Genomic DNA, 12479 nt, shown 5'->3' on the forward strand with positions numbered 1-12479 from the left:
TACAGAACAAGTCCTCGTCTGAAAAATAATAGAAGCCGGACGTATGCTGAAGGCCGACCTTAAGGGAGACACTGTCGTTAGCATCGAGGCTGTTGCTACTGGTATCCCTGGCCTAGCTGGATATTCTCTTGAACGAGTAGGATCGCAGCTCGAGATCCTTCTTCATATAGCGTGAAGGTACGTCCTGAAATAACAGGCGACAGAGCTTGCACTCGATGACATATCGCATAGTGTGCGGAGAGGGCACGATCGGGTCCCATGAATTTTCTACTTGTCGAGGACTTCGGACCAGATCGTGAAAATTGATCCTGCGACACGTTTCGCAAATAGAATCACCAGCTTTGGATGCCGTTTCCGGCGAGGCGAGCTGCATGCAGTCAGCTTCTTTCCAACTTTATGAATGAGCACTGATGTCAGTACTAAGCCCAGCTGTCTGGATGTGGAGATGGACAGTTCAAACATGCTCACTGACGAGGTTGAGAGTAGTGCGGTAGCTGTTGTGGAATCACAGCAAGTCTGACCTAATAGACACAGTGTGCTTCGCACATGTCATGGTATCACTATGACGCGAATCAGCTTGGGCCAATTACCGTTTCCACGACTCTCAATGATCCCAACGAAAATACTGTCTTAGATGGGACAAATCGCAAGTATGAATATGCTCTTGCTCCGCCCAGGGGATACACAAAGGTAAGGTCATGGCAGCTACGTACGAGTGAGAAGTGGTGAATAGATGCTGTGTTGAGGAAGGAAGGCTGAGACTCACACTCGCTATCCAGGGCGCAGCTCGCCACCCCCTCCACTGCCTACCTTCGCCACCCGGGGGTGAAGTGATATGGATATAACAAGGTAGTTAGTGACGTTACCCGTTAGGGACTAAATTCTTATTCTCTAATGTTACACCGCACATTGTTATACATGCATCAGGTCAATGGCCCCTCTTCCCACCGCGTCAAAAAATTACATCATAGCCATTGATTGCTGGGCATGTTGCAAGATGACGTCTCTACTGGAACCTTATGGTCATTGAAAAGCAATAACATCATGTTGTGAAGTAGTGTCCAAGTCGGAACCATCATCATCAGCACGGCAGTATTGCAGACTCTAGGGCGATTGACTTTTCACTATCAGGAAGTAATGTATGTAATGGAATGTCTTATTCATGTCAATTTGGGACACTTCAAACTACCACGTCGCGTCCTCTGCAGCCTGCCATATCCAATACCTGATTCCCGGCACCTTCACTCAACACAGCTCCTCACTCCGTCCTAACCAGCGAGACCAACTCCAACCCAAAGAAAGGGTGAGTCAAGGTCTCTAGCCGAAAAGAACAAAAGCGAAGCCGTGTGCCTTAGTGCGGAGATACGCCGTACGAGAAGGAGCCTCGAAAGCCATAGTCCTAAAGAGGAAGGCAGGAAAGAAACAAGAAGAGCGAACAGGTAGAAAACCCAAAGTCCAACAACCAGAAGAGGACCAAGGAAAAAGACGCCGACATGCCCTATACCCAATATCCCGAAACCCAATAACCCAAACACCCATAACAATGCAAAAAAGCCCCATCATATCCATCTTTTGAAAAGCAACAAACCCTTTCATCCAAACAACAACCCGTCCTTCCAAAGCCTTCCTTATCTAATGTACACCCCTCCACCCCGCGAGCGCATTAAAACTAACATCCCCCTCCATGCCCAAACTCTCGCCATCATCCCCAAACCCCTCCCACGGCAACTCCAGCGAACGCTCCTCCTCCTCATCCCCACTCTCCTCATCTGTCTTGCCTCGACCACCTCTTCTAAACTCGACACTCTCATCACCGCCATCCTCACCGTGATGATCGCAGTCCGAGACTTCATGTTCAGACACAAAGCTACGAATAGTAACCTTCTTCTTCTCCTTCTGAGCAGGAGCAGCAGCAGCAGCAGCAGCAGCCGTATTAACAGCTTGAGTAGTAAGCTCTTCAACCTCCTCCTCAGTAACATCTTCCTGTCCCTCGAGCACATCATGCAGCCTGTAAATCTGCTGGTCCAACCAAGACAGCCTGCGCAACAAATCTTGGATACTGACGTCGATAGCCGCGCGGCGTCTCTTACCCAGACTAGGGTCATGCTCGCTCAGCATAGCTTGCTGAACGGCTAGTTCGGCAGTCAAGTGTATGCGCTCATCATTGAGTCCCTTGACAACCGTTGCCAGAGCCTCCCTTGGTGATTGCACGGGCCGCATCGTAGCATCTGTTTCATCGGCGGTTGAGCGTTCCGACACTTTGACCAACTTGGGTACAACAAGAGCAGCAGTAGCCGTCGTGTAACCCTCGCGGCGGCACACGGTGCAATTGTCATTGTCGTGTTCCTTGCTGATGACGGGCTTGGTGGTAGTAGCAGTAGTGTGTGTTTTCACTCCGGTAGTAGTGGAAGAAGCAAGTTTGATATCCGGTAGGATAAACGCACTGGTCATTTCCGTGGCAGGCGCGCTCCGCCTTCGCCTTCCAGTGTTGCTGAGCATCGACGCATCAGACATGGCTGACTGGCGAGTTTGCGTTGCTTCGGCATCGGCGTCGTCGGCGGCGGTATCTGCATGGGACAGCTTGCCTGTGTCTTCGTCAAAGTGCGTGGTGGCGGTGCGCTGTGTGGTGTCTTTGAGGCTAGACTTGCGTACGAGAGAGGGTCGACGCGAATGCGATGTGCTCTTTGCACTTGCCACAGACCGCCCTGTATCCTCGCGAGTCTGTCGCTGACTCCTCACGGTGTCTTCCCTCGTCTGCTCTCCAGTTTGAGTTTTACCAGCCCGCTCATTCGCACGCTGTTCCTCCAGCTCGCGCCTCAACCGCGCAATTTCCTCCTGGGGGAAGAAGCTCAACTCCGTGAGGCTCAGATCAGTGGGGGGTTGAACCGTCATTGTCGTCTGCCTAGCAGAAGAAGCAGGGTTTCGTGAGATACGCAGAGTGGAGCGTGGCACAAGAGAGAGATCGGTGGTCGATTCTACATCGCTCTCTGCGTGCGCATGCTTATCGGCTGGGACAGGTGCGGAAAAGCTGCGAGTTGAGAACCTCGAATGTCCGGTGAACGACTTCCGTGGGCTTTCCTGGCTGGCGATCTTGCTGTTACGGACCTCCTGCTGAACACGATTCCTGATACGCGTCCGTGTATCTTCGCGGCGATAGCTAGGCTTGTCTTCGAAGATGTGCTCGGTATCGTTCTCTACCCTGGCTTTCCTTACAGCAATCTCACGCTGTCGAATCTTGCGCTGTAGTTCCGCCTCTCTCCTCGCCCACTCCTCATTCTCCTCGTCTTGCTGAGCTTGGAGTTCTCGGAGTTCGTTTCGGAGATTCTCGTTGTCTAGACGCATAGCTTCGTTTGTACGCTCTTGAGTCGTCGTATCCTCAAACAGCCGAATAGTATCGTCCCGCCTCCCAACCTTTGCTCTCAAACTCTCTTCTTGCCTCTCCCAACGCTTGATATCCTCTTCGCGCTTCCTCTTCAGTTCCTCAACCTGGGCCTTGAGTAACTCATGGTCGGATTTCAATCTCGCGTATTCGGCGTGCTCTTGACGTGCCTTGCGCAGCTCCATGTCTCTGCGAGTCAATTGCTGTGTGTTTTCGTCCTGCTGAGCGCGCACACGAGCCAGCTCTGCGTGCAGGTTCGCGTTCTCCCTCTGAGTTGCGTTTGCGGCTTGGTCAAACTGTTGGCGGAGCTGGATCGTCTCTTCTCGGTGGTGAGACAAGTCTTGTTCGAGTTGATCGCGCAGCGATTCGTTCTCGGCGCGAAGGGTATCAATTTCCTGGCGGAGTTGATCGTTTTCCTTGGTCAGGGCGTTCTTCTCGATCTTGAGCTCCTCGCAAGTCTGGAACGCGACACCCAGCTGATTGGCCATGTTATCCCGTTCGGTGCTCAGACGTTTCTTCTCGATTTCGAGGACGGCGGATTTACGGTCGGCGCGGTCGAGCTTCGTTCGGAGGGTCTGTACAGTCGCGTCAAGGCCTGCTCGTTGTCAGTAAAGTCCCGGAACTTTCGTGTTTTGCAGGAGGGTGATGATAGACGCAAATCAGAATAGTAAGTTTTCAACAATAGTTTTCAGACAGGGATAACTGAATGATAACATTCGACATCATATTGTGCAGGGAGCAACAGACATGAGGGACGGCAACTTACGTGTCTTTTCGACCTTCCAGCCGCTTTTCCCGCCAGCGTCAGAGTCTTGCGCGCTGTCACTTCGCCGGAGCTTCTCCTGAGCTTGCGTAGTCGCTCTCAGCTCGATCAATTCCAGCTCTTGCTCATCAATCTTCTTGTCTTTGTCTTCACGCTCGCGCTCCATGTCCGCAATCTTCTCCTGCAGCTGCTGGAGAGCAGCGAAGATGGCCTTTTCCTCATCAGGTATAGGCGCCCCATCGATGGGAATATGCGATGGTCGGCGACCGCCGTACGGTGGAGCCGCAAAACGTGACCGTGATGGTGCAGTCTTGGAAAAGACGGGTGTGCCATCGTCGAACACGCCAGAGACGAGCTCGGTGAGGTTGGGAAGATCAGGCAAGATGAAGGACTGCGCAGTCGCGTTCTGTGCTGTAGCAGGCCTTGAGCGAGGTGTAGCCTTTGGCTGTGGAAGAGCATCGACATTGCCGTCGGTTTGGAGAGAGGTTTGTCGGCTCCTGTTGCCCCAGCGCGTGTTCTTGGTGGACTCCATGGTCAGTGTTGGTGGTCGATGCTCCATGAACGATGACTCGTCTTCGGAAAGCTTTGCGTGCAGCTGTGCAAGTGAAGTGCTCTTGCGGCTTTCCTTTGTGGAGAGGGCGGGAGAATTGCGCTTGCTTGCAGGACGCGGCGATGCAGTGTAGTCCAGGTCGTTGCGCGAGGCGCGACGGATCGCCGCGTCGCGTCGGAGGCTGCCAGTGTCTGCCTGATATGATTTACGCGATCTGTTGGTGGGGGGTGTGATGTCGTAGAGGCTGTTGAACTGGGAGCTCATCTTGCTGGGGGTACCGCGGTTGCTGCGGTTACCTCGCGCCTGCTCGATGGCCATGCTCTCCTCGTCGGAGATGCTGTGGTCAAAGTCGCCAAACTCCTTGTTGACCATGGACGTGTCGGGCTGGACCTGCTCGGAACGGAACGGAGCCCAAGTATTGATCTTCTTCGCGGTTGAACGAATCCGCGGGTATCCCGGTAGTGTGTTGGTGTCTTCCGCGATGTTGTGTTGTGTGGACATGAGAATGTCTGGGTCGTCAAAGAATTGAGACGTGTTGGTGCCAAAACCCGACCGCTGCGTGGGATTCGAGTCGCTGGGTGGTGGTGAGGGCGATGTGATATTTCTGGGGCTGTGACTGAGACTGCGTGAGAGTTCTCTGATAGCGCGCGCTTTCCCTTCGCTCATGGGAGGAGAGGACTGCATGTTGCGTGTTGGAATCCTGAGGCCGCGCGGGCAATCTCAAATCGTGGGATGCGCGTCGCGTGTCAAACACGTACGTAAATAGGCTATCTCGAAAGGATGCTTTGTAAAGATCTATCTCAGCTGTATCATTACCTCCAAGAAAGACAGAAAAGATTCCCAGCCCAAGTATGATGGGGCGCGTTGTGTGGGAAAGTGCGATGATTCAGTGTCGAAGATAGAAGCGGGTCGGCGTGTTTACTCCAAAACAAAGCTAACGAACCCTGGCCCCACTCCAGCCACCGACGCGCTCTCGCACCAAGCAAAATGAATATACTGCTACGATGGTAATGCTGCCGAAATGCAAGCACGGCGATGTTTGGAACTACAGTACAAGACCATCGTGATATAGTCTTCTCCCTTTGATTTGCGTTTCTCAGCAATTAGTTCTAAAATTCACCGACGTGTGCTCTATACCATAAGCATATCTACAACTGTTTTAATGCGCAGTATCAGTACTACAGAGGTATCACAAGTTCAAATGCACCAAGCCCAACGACCACATGTCCTTTGCGCCCTTTTCAAACACCTTGTTCGTTTTGCATACCACAGACACGGATCATAGAACATGTCTTCCTGATACCCACAACAGCAACAGCAGCAGGAAGAAAGTCATGCCCAGTCGTCGCTACATTCCATCCCAAGCTACACTCCTCCCAACACACAGCCTATCCACTCTCCAAGTCACACCCACCACCACCAAATGCGCGCACAAAAGCAGGGCCGAGCGTCCCAACCCACCCAACCCGCCAACACGGAAGAAGTCGAGTGACGCCATGCAAAGTAACGGGTACAGTACTCGCGCATCTGCTGCAAAAGGCTGACAAGGAGAAAGCAGACTGTAAGCCTTTGCACAAAACAGCACAATCTTTGCCGCATTGACAGCCGCAGGATCCTTGATATGTCTGTAGAACCTTGCTAATGTCGTGGGTGGTAGTGGTGGAGGTAACATCAACCGTTGCGGACTCGGCGTTCTCCCTCCAGAAGGCTGCGGTGGTGGAAACTCCAACTTGCTTCCTCTCCTCAAAATGACGGCTCCATCTTCTGATGACTGTCTCCTCATGAATTCTGGACGCGGCGGACTAGGCGACCGATCCACGACGGTAGCACTAAGATGGGATCGTCCTGGCCGTGTGTAGTTTACCCCCCTGCTCTTCTTGTTACCCTGGGTTGGCGACGGGCTGGGTGTGTCAGCTCTCGAGATCCGCGGACTGAACTCGTCCAGACCAGATGGGGCGGGGTATGTAGATGCATTGTACTCGTCGAAAACTAGAGGCGACTTTAGTACGTGTAGAATTTCTTCTGCGCCGGGCCGTTCGTCAGGGTTGATAGCAAGAAGCCTCTTCAAACTCCTGTACAGCTTCTCAGGCAAATCCGATCGAACGCGTTGTTCGTCGTCGATGCCCGCCCAAGTCGATATCTCAGCACGCAACTGGTCTAGATCCTCGTTATCCTCATCAACACCATCCGCATTCCGATATGGAAGTCGCGCAAAACACATAAAGTAGACAATCATGCCAAGCGAAAAGATGTCACTCTTCGTGGTGAAGTTGCCAAACGCACCACCCGGTCTCTCTTGCCTCAGCACTTCCGGCGCGCAATACGAAATCGTTCCAGTCGCGCCCGTAGAATTCCTGGTTCCGGATGCTGACTGTACTTCTCCAAAGTCACTAACTAGGACTTTGACTTTGCGGCCAGTTCGATGGAGCAGACAATTACTGGGTTTCAGATCCCGGTGGATATAGCCGTTGGCGTGCAGGTGGCTCAGCCCAGACGTAATGTCTTTGAAAAAGGAAATAATCTCTTCAAAGTGCATGCGACGCGGACCATGCACATCCTCTGGATCCTCCAACTGACCCTTAGACCTCCGCCGCAGTCGCTCCTTCATCTGCTCCTTTGTGATGGAAGTTTTGGCCGAGTCGAGGATATAGCTATGGAGATCGCCGCCGTTGCAGTACTGTTGCAGTATGAAAGCGCAAGGCACGCTCGGTCCGAAGTTGGATATCTGGTAGTCTTCTAACCACACGTGGCGGTAGGACACTAGGTTCTGGTGGGACAAGGTCTGGAGTAGTTGGACTTCTATCAACACCTTCTCTAGCCATTCATGGTCGTCGCCCACCGGCACGCGCTTGCATGCAAACTTGCCCAGATGCACGCCATCGAGAACATGCTGCACCAGCAGAACCACGCCCTTGCCGCCTCTGCCCAGCTCCCGCTCTTCTACAAAGAAGTCTTTGAAATAGTTTGGACTAAAGGCCCGAGCGGAAATGCCCTGGCTCCTAGCAGGCTGCACCGGTGTGCTCCCCACAAACTCGGTTCCTTCTGGTGCTTGGAAGCTGCTCATGCGCATGGGTGCAGGCGCCAATTGTTTGTGTGGCGACGAGGGTCGCGACGGCTCTGTTGAGCCTGGCTGGCTCCGACGCAGCATTTGGAAGTAGGCGGGATTGACGAAGCCATTTTCCGCGGGGATGCCTGGCACGGCATGCTCTGGCTCGTCGCTATCGTGTTCCGAATGCGGCGACGGTTCGCGGTAGGGTCGGTGGCAGTAAGGGCATGAGGTGGAGCCAATGTCGGTTGCGTGGGAGGCATCGCGGAGGGAGAGTTGTTTCGAGCGCTGGTCGTAGACGACGACGGCGGAACCATGGCGACTGTAACCGTTAGCCTCTGGTCATCACTGCCCTCCTACTCACCAGACTGTTATGGGTACCTACAGTACAATCTCGCGCGACTCGGCTGGGGCGTAGGGAATCAGTGACATGTTGGTGTGACTTGCGACGTTGGCCTGGCCGTCAGCTTCAGAGGACGGCGCAACGTCTTTGACTATCTGGCGATATGCTATAGTTTTTCGCCTATGCAAACAATGACTGACGTAGCCGTCTCCACCTAGTTACCTGTGATGCGTGCAGTCGTAGCACCTCGCGCGGTGCGGGGAAGCTGTAGAGGTATAGAGATATCGGCAGGGACCTCAGTCAATGGCCCACGAACGGTGACTGAAGGCGTTGCGAGCTGCGTCGCGATTGTCGTGTACAAGTAGCATGACACTGTCCCTCAGGTAGCGCTGACTGTTGTCATGGAGTCGTCTCTTGTTTGGGCGGCGCGCGCAAGTTTTGGCGGGGAGTTGTGGGACGGCAAGGGCGACCCAGCTGGCAAGGGTCTCAGCGCAAACAAAGTGCACAACATCAGGCGGCCAGACTCACGCATTAATTTCGAATATTTGCTCTAGTCTATCAGTCGCTCTCTCTCTTCAGTGTCTCTCCCCCCTACAAGTGGCTCTTGACCAACATGCCACCCTCCCACACCTCGCCCTTCTCCAGCCTCTGCCACCCATCGACAGCACCAACCTCGACGCACACCATGTTCTTGTAGCCGTCGTCTGGGGAGAAGTCGCCCATGGCCTTGGCCTTCTCGATCCACGGGTTCCACGTGACCGTGTCCTTGACGTTGTCGCGGATCACGTCAAAGCGAGGCTTGCCATCTTCAGTAATCGATGTGGTATCCTGCTTGATGTCCTTGTATACGCGGTCCGTCTCGCCTGTGATCTTGAGCTGGTTGTCGCTCTGTGTGTGCGTAGAAGCATTGAGCACTTTGTCAATGTACTCGGTGCCAGACAGGCCCGTGATGGCAATCTTAGACACGTCTTGAATTTGAAAGTACGTGTGGAGCAGGAACTGGAACTCGAAGCTCTCCTCGCCTTCGTTGCGGACTGTGAGGACGGCCTGTAGACTGTCCTTGCTAAGTGTGACGCTGTATACGAGTCCAAAGTCCAGCGGCCATGCCTTGCGCGACTCGTCGCTAAGCGATTTACGGTCGAGGCCAAAGTCGAGCTTGACCGAGTTGGAGTCGAGAGCGTCTTCGGCAGTCGACTTGCCCATGTACTCCCAGCGCGATGCACGAGCAAAGCCATGTTGGGGCAGCGACGACGTGGCGTGTCCGTCCTTGGGCGGAGGACCGAAGACGGGGAATACGACGGGGATACCACCTCGTACAGGCTTCTTGCCGGTCACGTCAGCCGCATCGCTCAGCCAGAGGTTCTCAGTCTGTCCGCCGTTGCTCTTCCAGCTAGTAACGGTAGCTCCGAAGAGCAGCACCTCGATGCTCTCGCCGGACGGCAACCTTGCCACGACCTTTTGGCTACCACCCTCTCCGACAATGTCGACTTGTGGGCCGGGTGCTGAAGGCGTGGGCGCGTTCAACGCTGAGGGCTTGTTCGTGCGCTCGACCATGATGACGACGATGTGTTGTGATAGCTCGGGGTGTGGAGGGGTACAGTACGTATCGACTTTACACGAATTGTTTGTGGCGTTGATTGATTGACTGATTGCTCGAGTCTGCAATTGCAACTTAACGTCAGATGGGAAGAGGCAGGCGATCAATCGGGGACAACGTACGTTAATTGTATCCAACTACTTGTTCTAGTAGGGACCTGCGAGGTGCTTGCGGCAAGGAGGGGCAACAGCTCATTGCCCCACCAACACCTTGCCAGCAGCAACCAAGCATCACTGAAACGCATGGCACGTTTCACCTCGACTCTCTCACACCCCACTTGGCTATTCTCCTGCAAGATAATTGGGTCTTCCAGACTTGCGGTGCACATATGACCATGTTGAGGCTGTAGATCCAACACAAAGATGCATCTTCGCCTGCATCTCTGGTGAACAACGGGCCCGAAGCTCCCGGTCACCGGTCAATGATTGTCTTTCCTTTTCACCTGTCTATCCAATACAGCCTGAAGTCGGCTTAGTCGTACAAGATGACGGTGTCTAGTCTCCAAAGGTGAATTCGGAAGATACAAACCTTACGACACCTTGCACTACGGTTCATCCCGGTCGATCATGAGATGTGTACAAGGTGGTCGCCTTGGCTACCGGCCTGATCCGCAGGGTATCAAACTGTAGCGACGCAGGAACAGTCGCATGGAATTTTCTTGTCTGATTGTTCCAGTCTGATCCATACATATCTCAACCTGATGTCTATCGGGTCAATATGATTAGATTGGCGATGGTACATTACAGGCCTGAGTATTGTGGTCCATAAGTAACTCGGCAATCATCGATTTTGTTTAAGACTTCAAGGATGGAAACACGGTCAAAGAACCAAGACTGCTACAACTCCCAACTTGCTTGTTGCTAGCGCCCTTGTCATGGACAGAAACTGTTGCTAGCGATCAACGAGCTTTACCACATTGGCATCGGCCCGGCTGGCGCGCCTCATTGGTTCATGCAGTAGAATCCCCACTTCAACACCACAGCTAAGCCACCGCTAACGACCCGCAGAGTCTAGACAGAGCTGAAAACGCATGGCTGGCAGATCGCCGGCTGCATATTATATGGGATGCTGCCCCGCATCACTGCGCTCACTAAAGATGCTATACACATCTCACTGACCATAATAGAGTCGCCAGGGTCTTGATTCTCCATGCACTAGTGCTACTAGTGCACCCACTACACGGCTGGAACGAGGAGAACACATAATTCAACATGCCTTCCAAGGGCGTAAGGTGCTTCACCTACATCGCTGTTGATGGGGTGGAGATTGAATACACGGTACCAAAACAAAGCGTCAAGCTCAGCTCTCAGCGTCAATTCCTCCACGACCACCTTGAAGTAGAGTCATCCAACCTGCCCCATTTCAAGTTCACGGGAAACTTCGAATTCATCGTTCGTCAGCACGGTCAAGAACTCACAAAACAATGGGTTGCAATCAACAGCATGACAGGCAAGCTAGAAGATGGCACAATGGTAAACATGGATCAAACACCTAGCATCTTCGCCAACGATCTCATCATCACCTATGGATTCTACGACGCTGGACCAGGGCTGGCGGAGTTACCAAAACAACATCAGTGTTATGTCACTGTTAGCAAAAACTACGAGAACTGGATGCGCGATGTCATCTCACAAAGCTCAGAAAAATCGCACCGTCCTTTCCATAAAATGGTTCTACCGTCCTCTCACGACATTGGAATGAACAACATGTCCAGCAGCCTCTCCCTCCTCAAGAACGCAGGTACAGGCGTCATCAAAGAAGTCCTCGGCCGCAGCCTTCCCCACGCCCTATCTATCATCAACAAAGTCGGCGACGGCGCCATAAACCGCATCGCACCAGACATTATCCGCGCACTAGCCATAACGCAAAAGGACACGCTCGACACCATTCTCAAGATCGGCGCACGATACTTTGAATTCCGCCCCGCAAAGTGCCATCGCCAGATGCAAAAAGTGAGTTCCCTCGAGGATACGTGGTATTTCCAGCACGGCGCCATACCCGGTATGCCATATCGCGTATTACTCGACCACATCATCCGTTTCCTGGACGAGCACAAGGACGAGATCATCGTCGTGCACAACAGATGGGACGGCGTGCCAGCAGACTGTCCGCGCCCCACCGACGACGAACTACTCAGCGTACTCACGCCGCTCCCCGCGGGCAAAGAGCTCAAAATAGGCAACCAGGATGCCATGATGCGGCAATCTATCCACGACCTGCGCGCGAGCCACACCCGCCTCATTCTCCTAAAGGACTGCGCGCAAGTCTCGAATTACGACGACGCTGCCAATGCGACGTTGACTGGCGACTCCATGGTCGCTAAACTATCGGACATGTCCGAGGACCCGCCAAAGGGTCACCCCATCACGCTGCTGCAATGCCAGGCTACAGCGACGAATATTAGAGATGTCATCGTTGCTAGCGTGCTGGATAGCGATGTGAGTACGAGTCCGATCCTCGCGACGAAGCCGGTATGTGATGGCAAGATACTGCCGCTGCTGAGGGGCGATATGGGGAAGAAGTTGACGAGGGAGGAGAGTGTCGTGGTTATACTTAATGACTTTTTTGATGGCGCGACGGCAGATGTGGCAATAGAGTTGTGCGAGGAGAGGTTGGGGTGAGGTGAGAATCTTTTTTTTTTCGGGGCGAATAAGAAAGGCAGGCTTGGTATGTTTGTGGCAACAGATTAGATGTGGAGGTAGAATCGCTATATGACTATGCGCAGATCTAGACATGCCCTGATGGTCTCCTCTCCCACTCCTTCCACACCATCGCGAGATCAACGGCAATAGCGCAGCGGA

General features: G+C 53.3%; 3 protein-coding genes across 3 annotated transcripts; 1 reads left to right on the plus strand and 2 right to left on the minus strand.

Moving 5' to 3' along the window:
• Positions 1 to 1632: 1632 nt before the first annotated feature.
• On the minus strand, positions 1633 to 5376 carry GT037_001444 (protein kinase; the record flags this gene model as incomplete). The annotated part of the gene is made up of 2 exons (XM_038926491.1): positions 1633 to 3974; positions 4146 to 5376. The coding sequence occupies 2 exons, from the start codon at positions 5374 to 5376 to the stop codon at positions 1633 to 1635; spliced, it is 3573 nt and encodes a 1190-aa protein (XP_038789783.1).
• A 664-nt stretch (positions 5377 to 6040) lies between these two features.
• Positions 6041 to 9635, minus strand: GT037_001445 (kinase-like protein; the record flags this gene model as incomplete). Its single annotated transcript, XM_038926492.1, has 4 exons — positions 6041 to 8060; positions 8124 to 8247; positions 8304 to 8418; positions 8691 to 9635. The coding sequence occupies 4 exons, from the start codon at positions 9633 to 9635 to the stop codon at positions 6041 to 6043; spliced, it is 3204 nt and encodes a 1067-aa protein (XP_038789784.1).
• A 1254-nt stretch (positions 9636 to 10889) lies between these two features.
• On the plus strand, positions 10890 to 12299 carry GT037_001446 (plc-like; the record flags this gene model as incomplete). Its single annotated transcript, XM_038926493.1, has 1 exon — positions 10890 to 12299. The coding sequence occupies one exon, from the start codon at positions 10890 to 10892 to the stop codon at positions 12297 to 12299; it is 1410 nt and encodes a 469-aa protein (XP_038789785.1).
• Positions 12300 to 12479: the final 180 nt, after the last annotated feature.

Source organism: Alternaria burnsii (genome assembly GCF_013036055.1).
Source record: "Alternaria burnsii strain CBS107.38 chromosome Unknown 750, whole genome shotgun sequence".
Classification (NCBI taxonomy): Eukaryota; Fungi; Ascomycota; class Dothideomycetes; order Pleosporales; family Pleosporaceae; genus Alternaria; species Alternaria burnsii.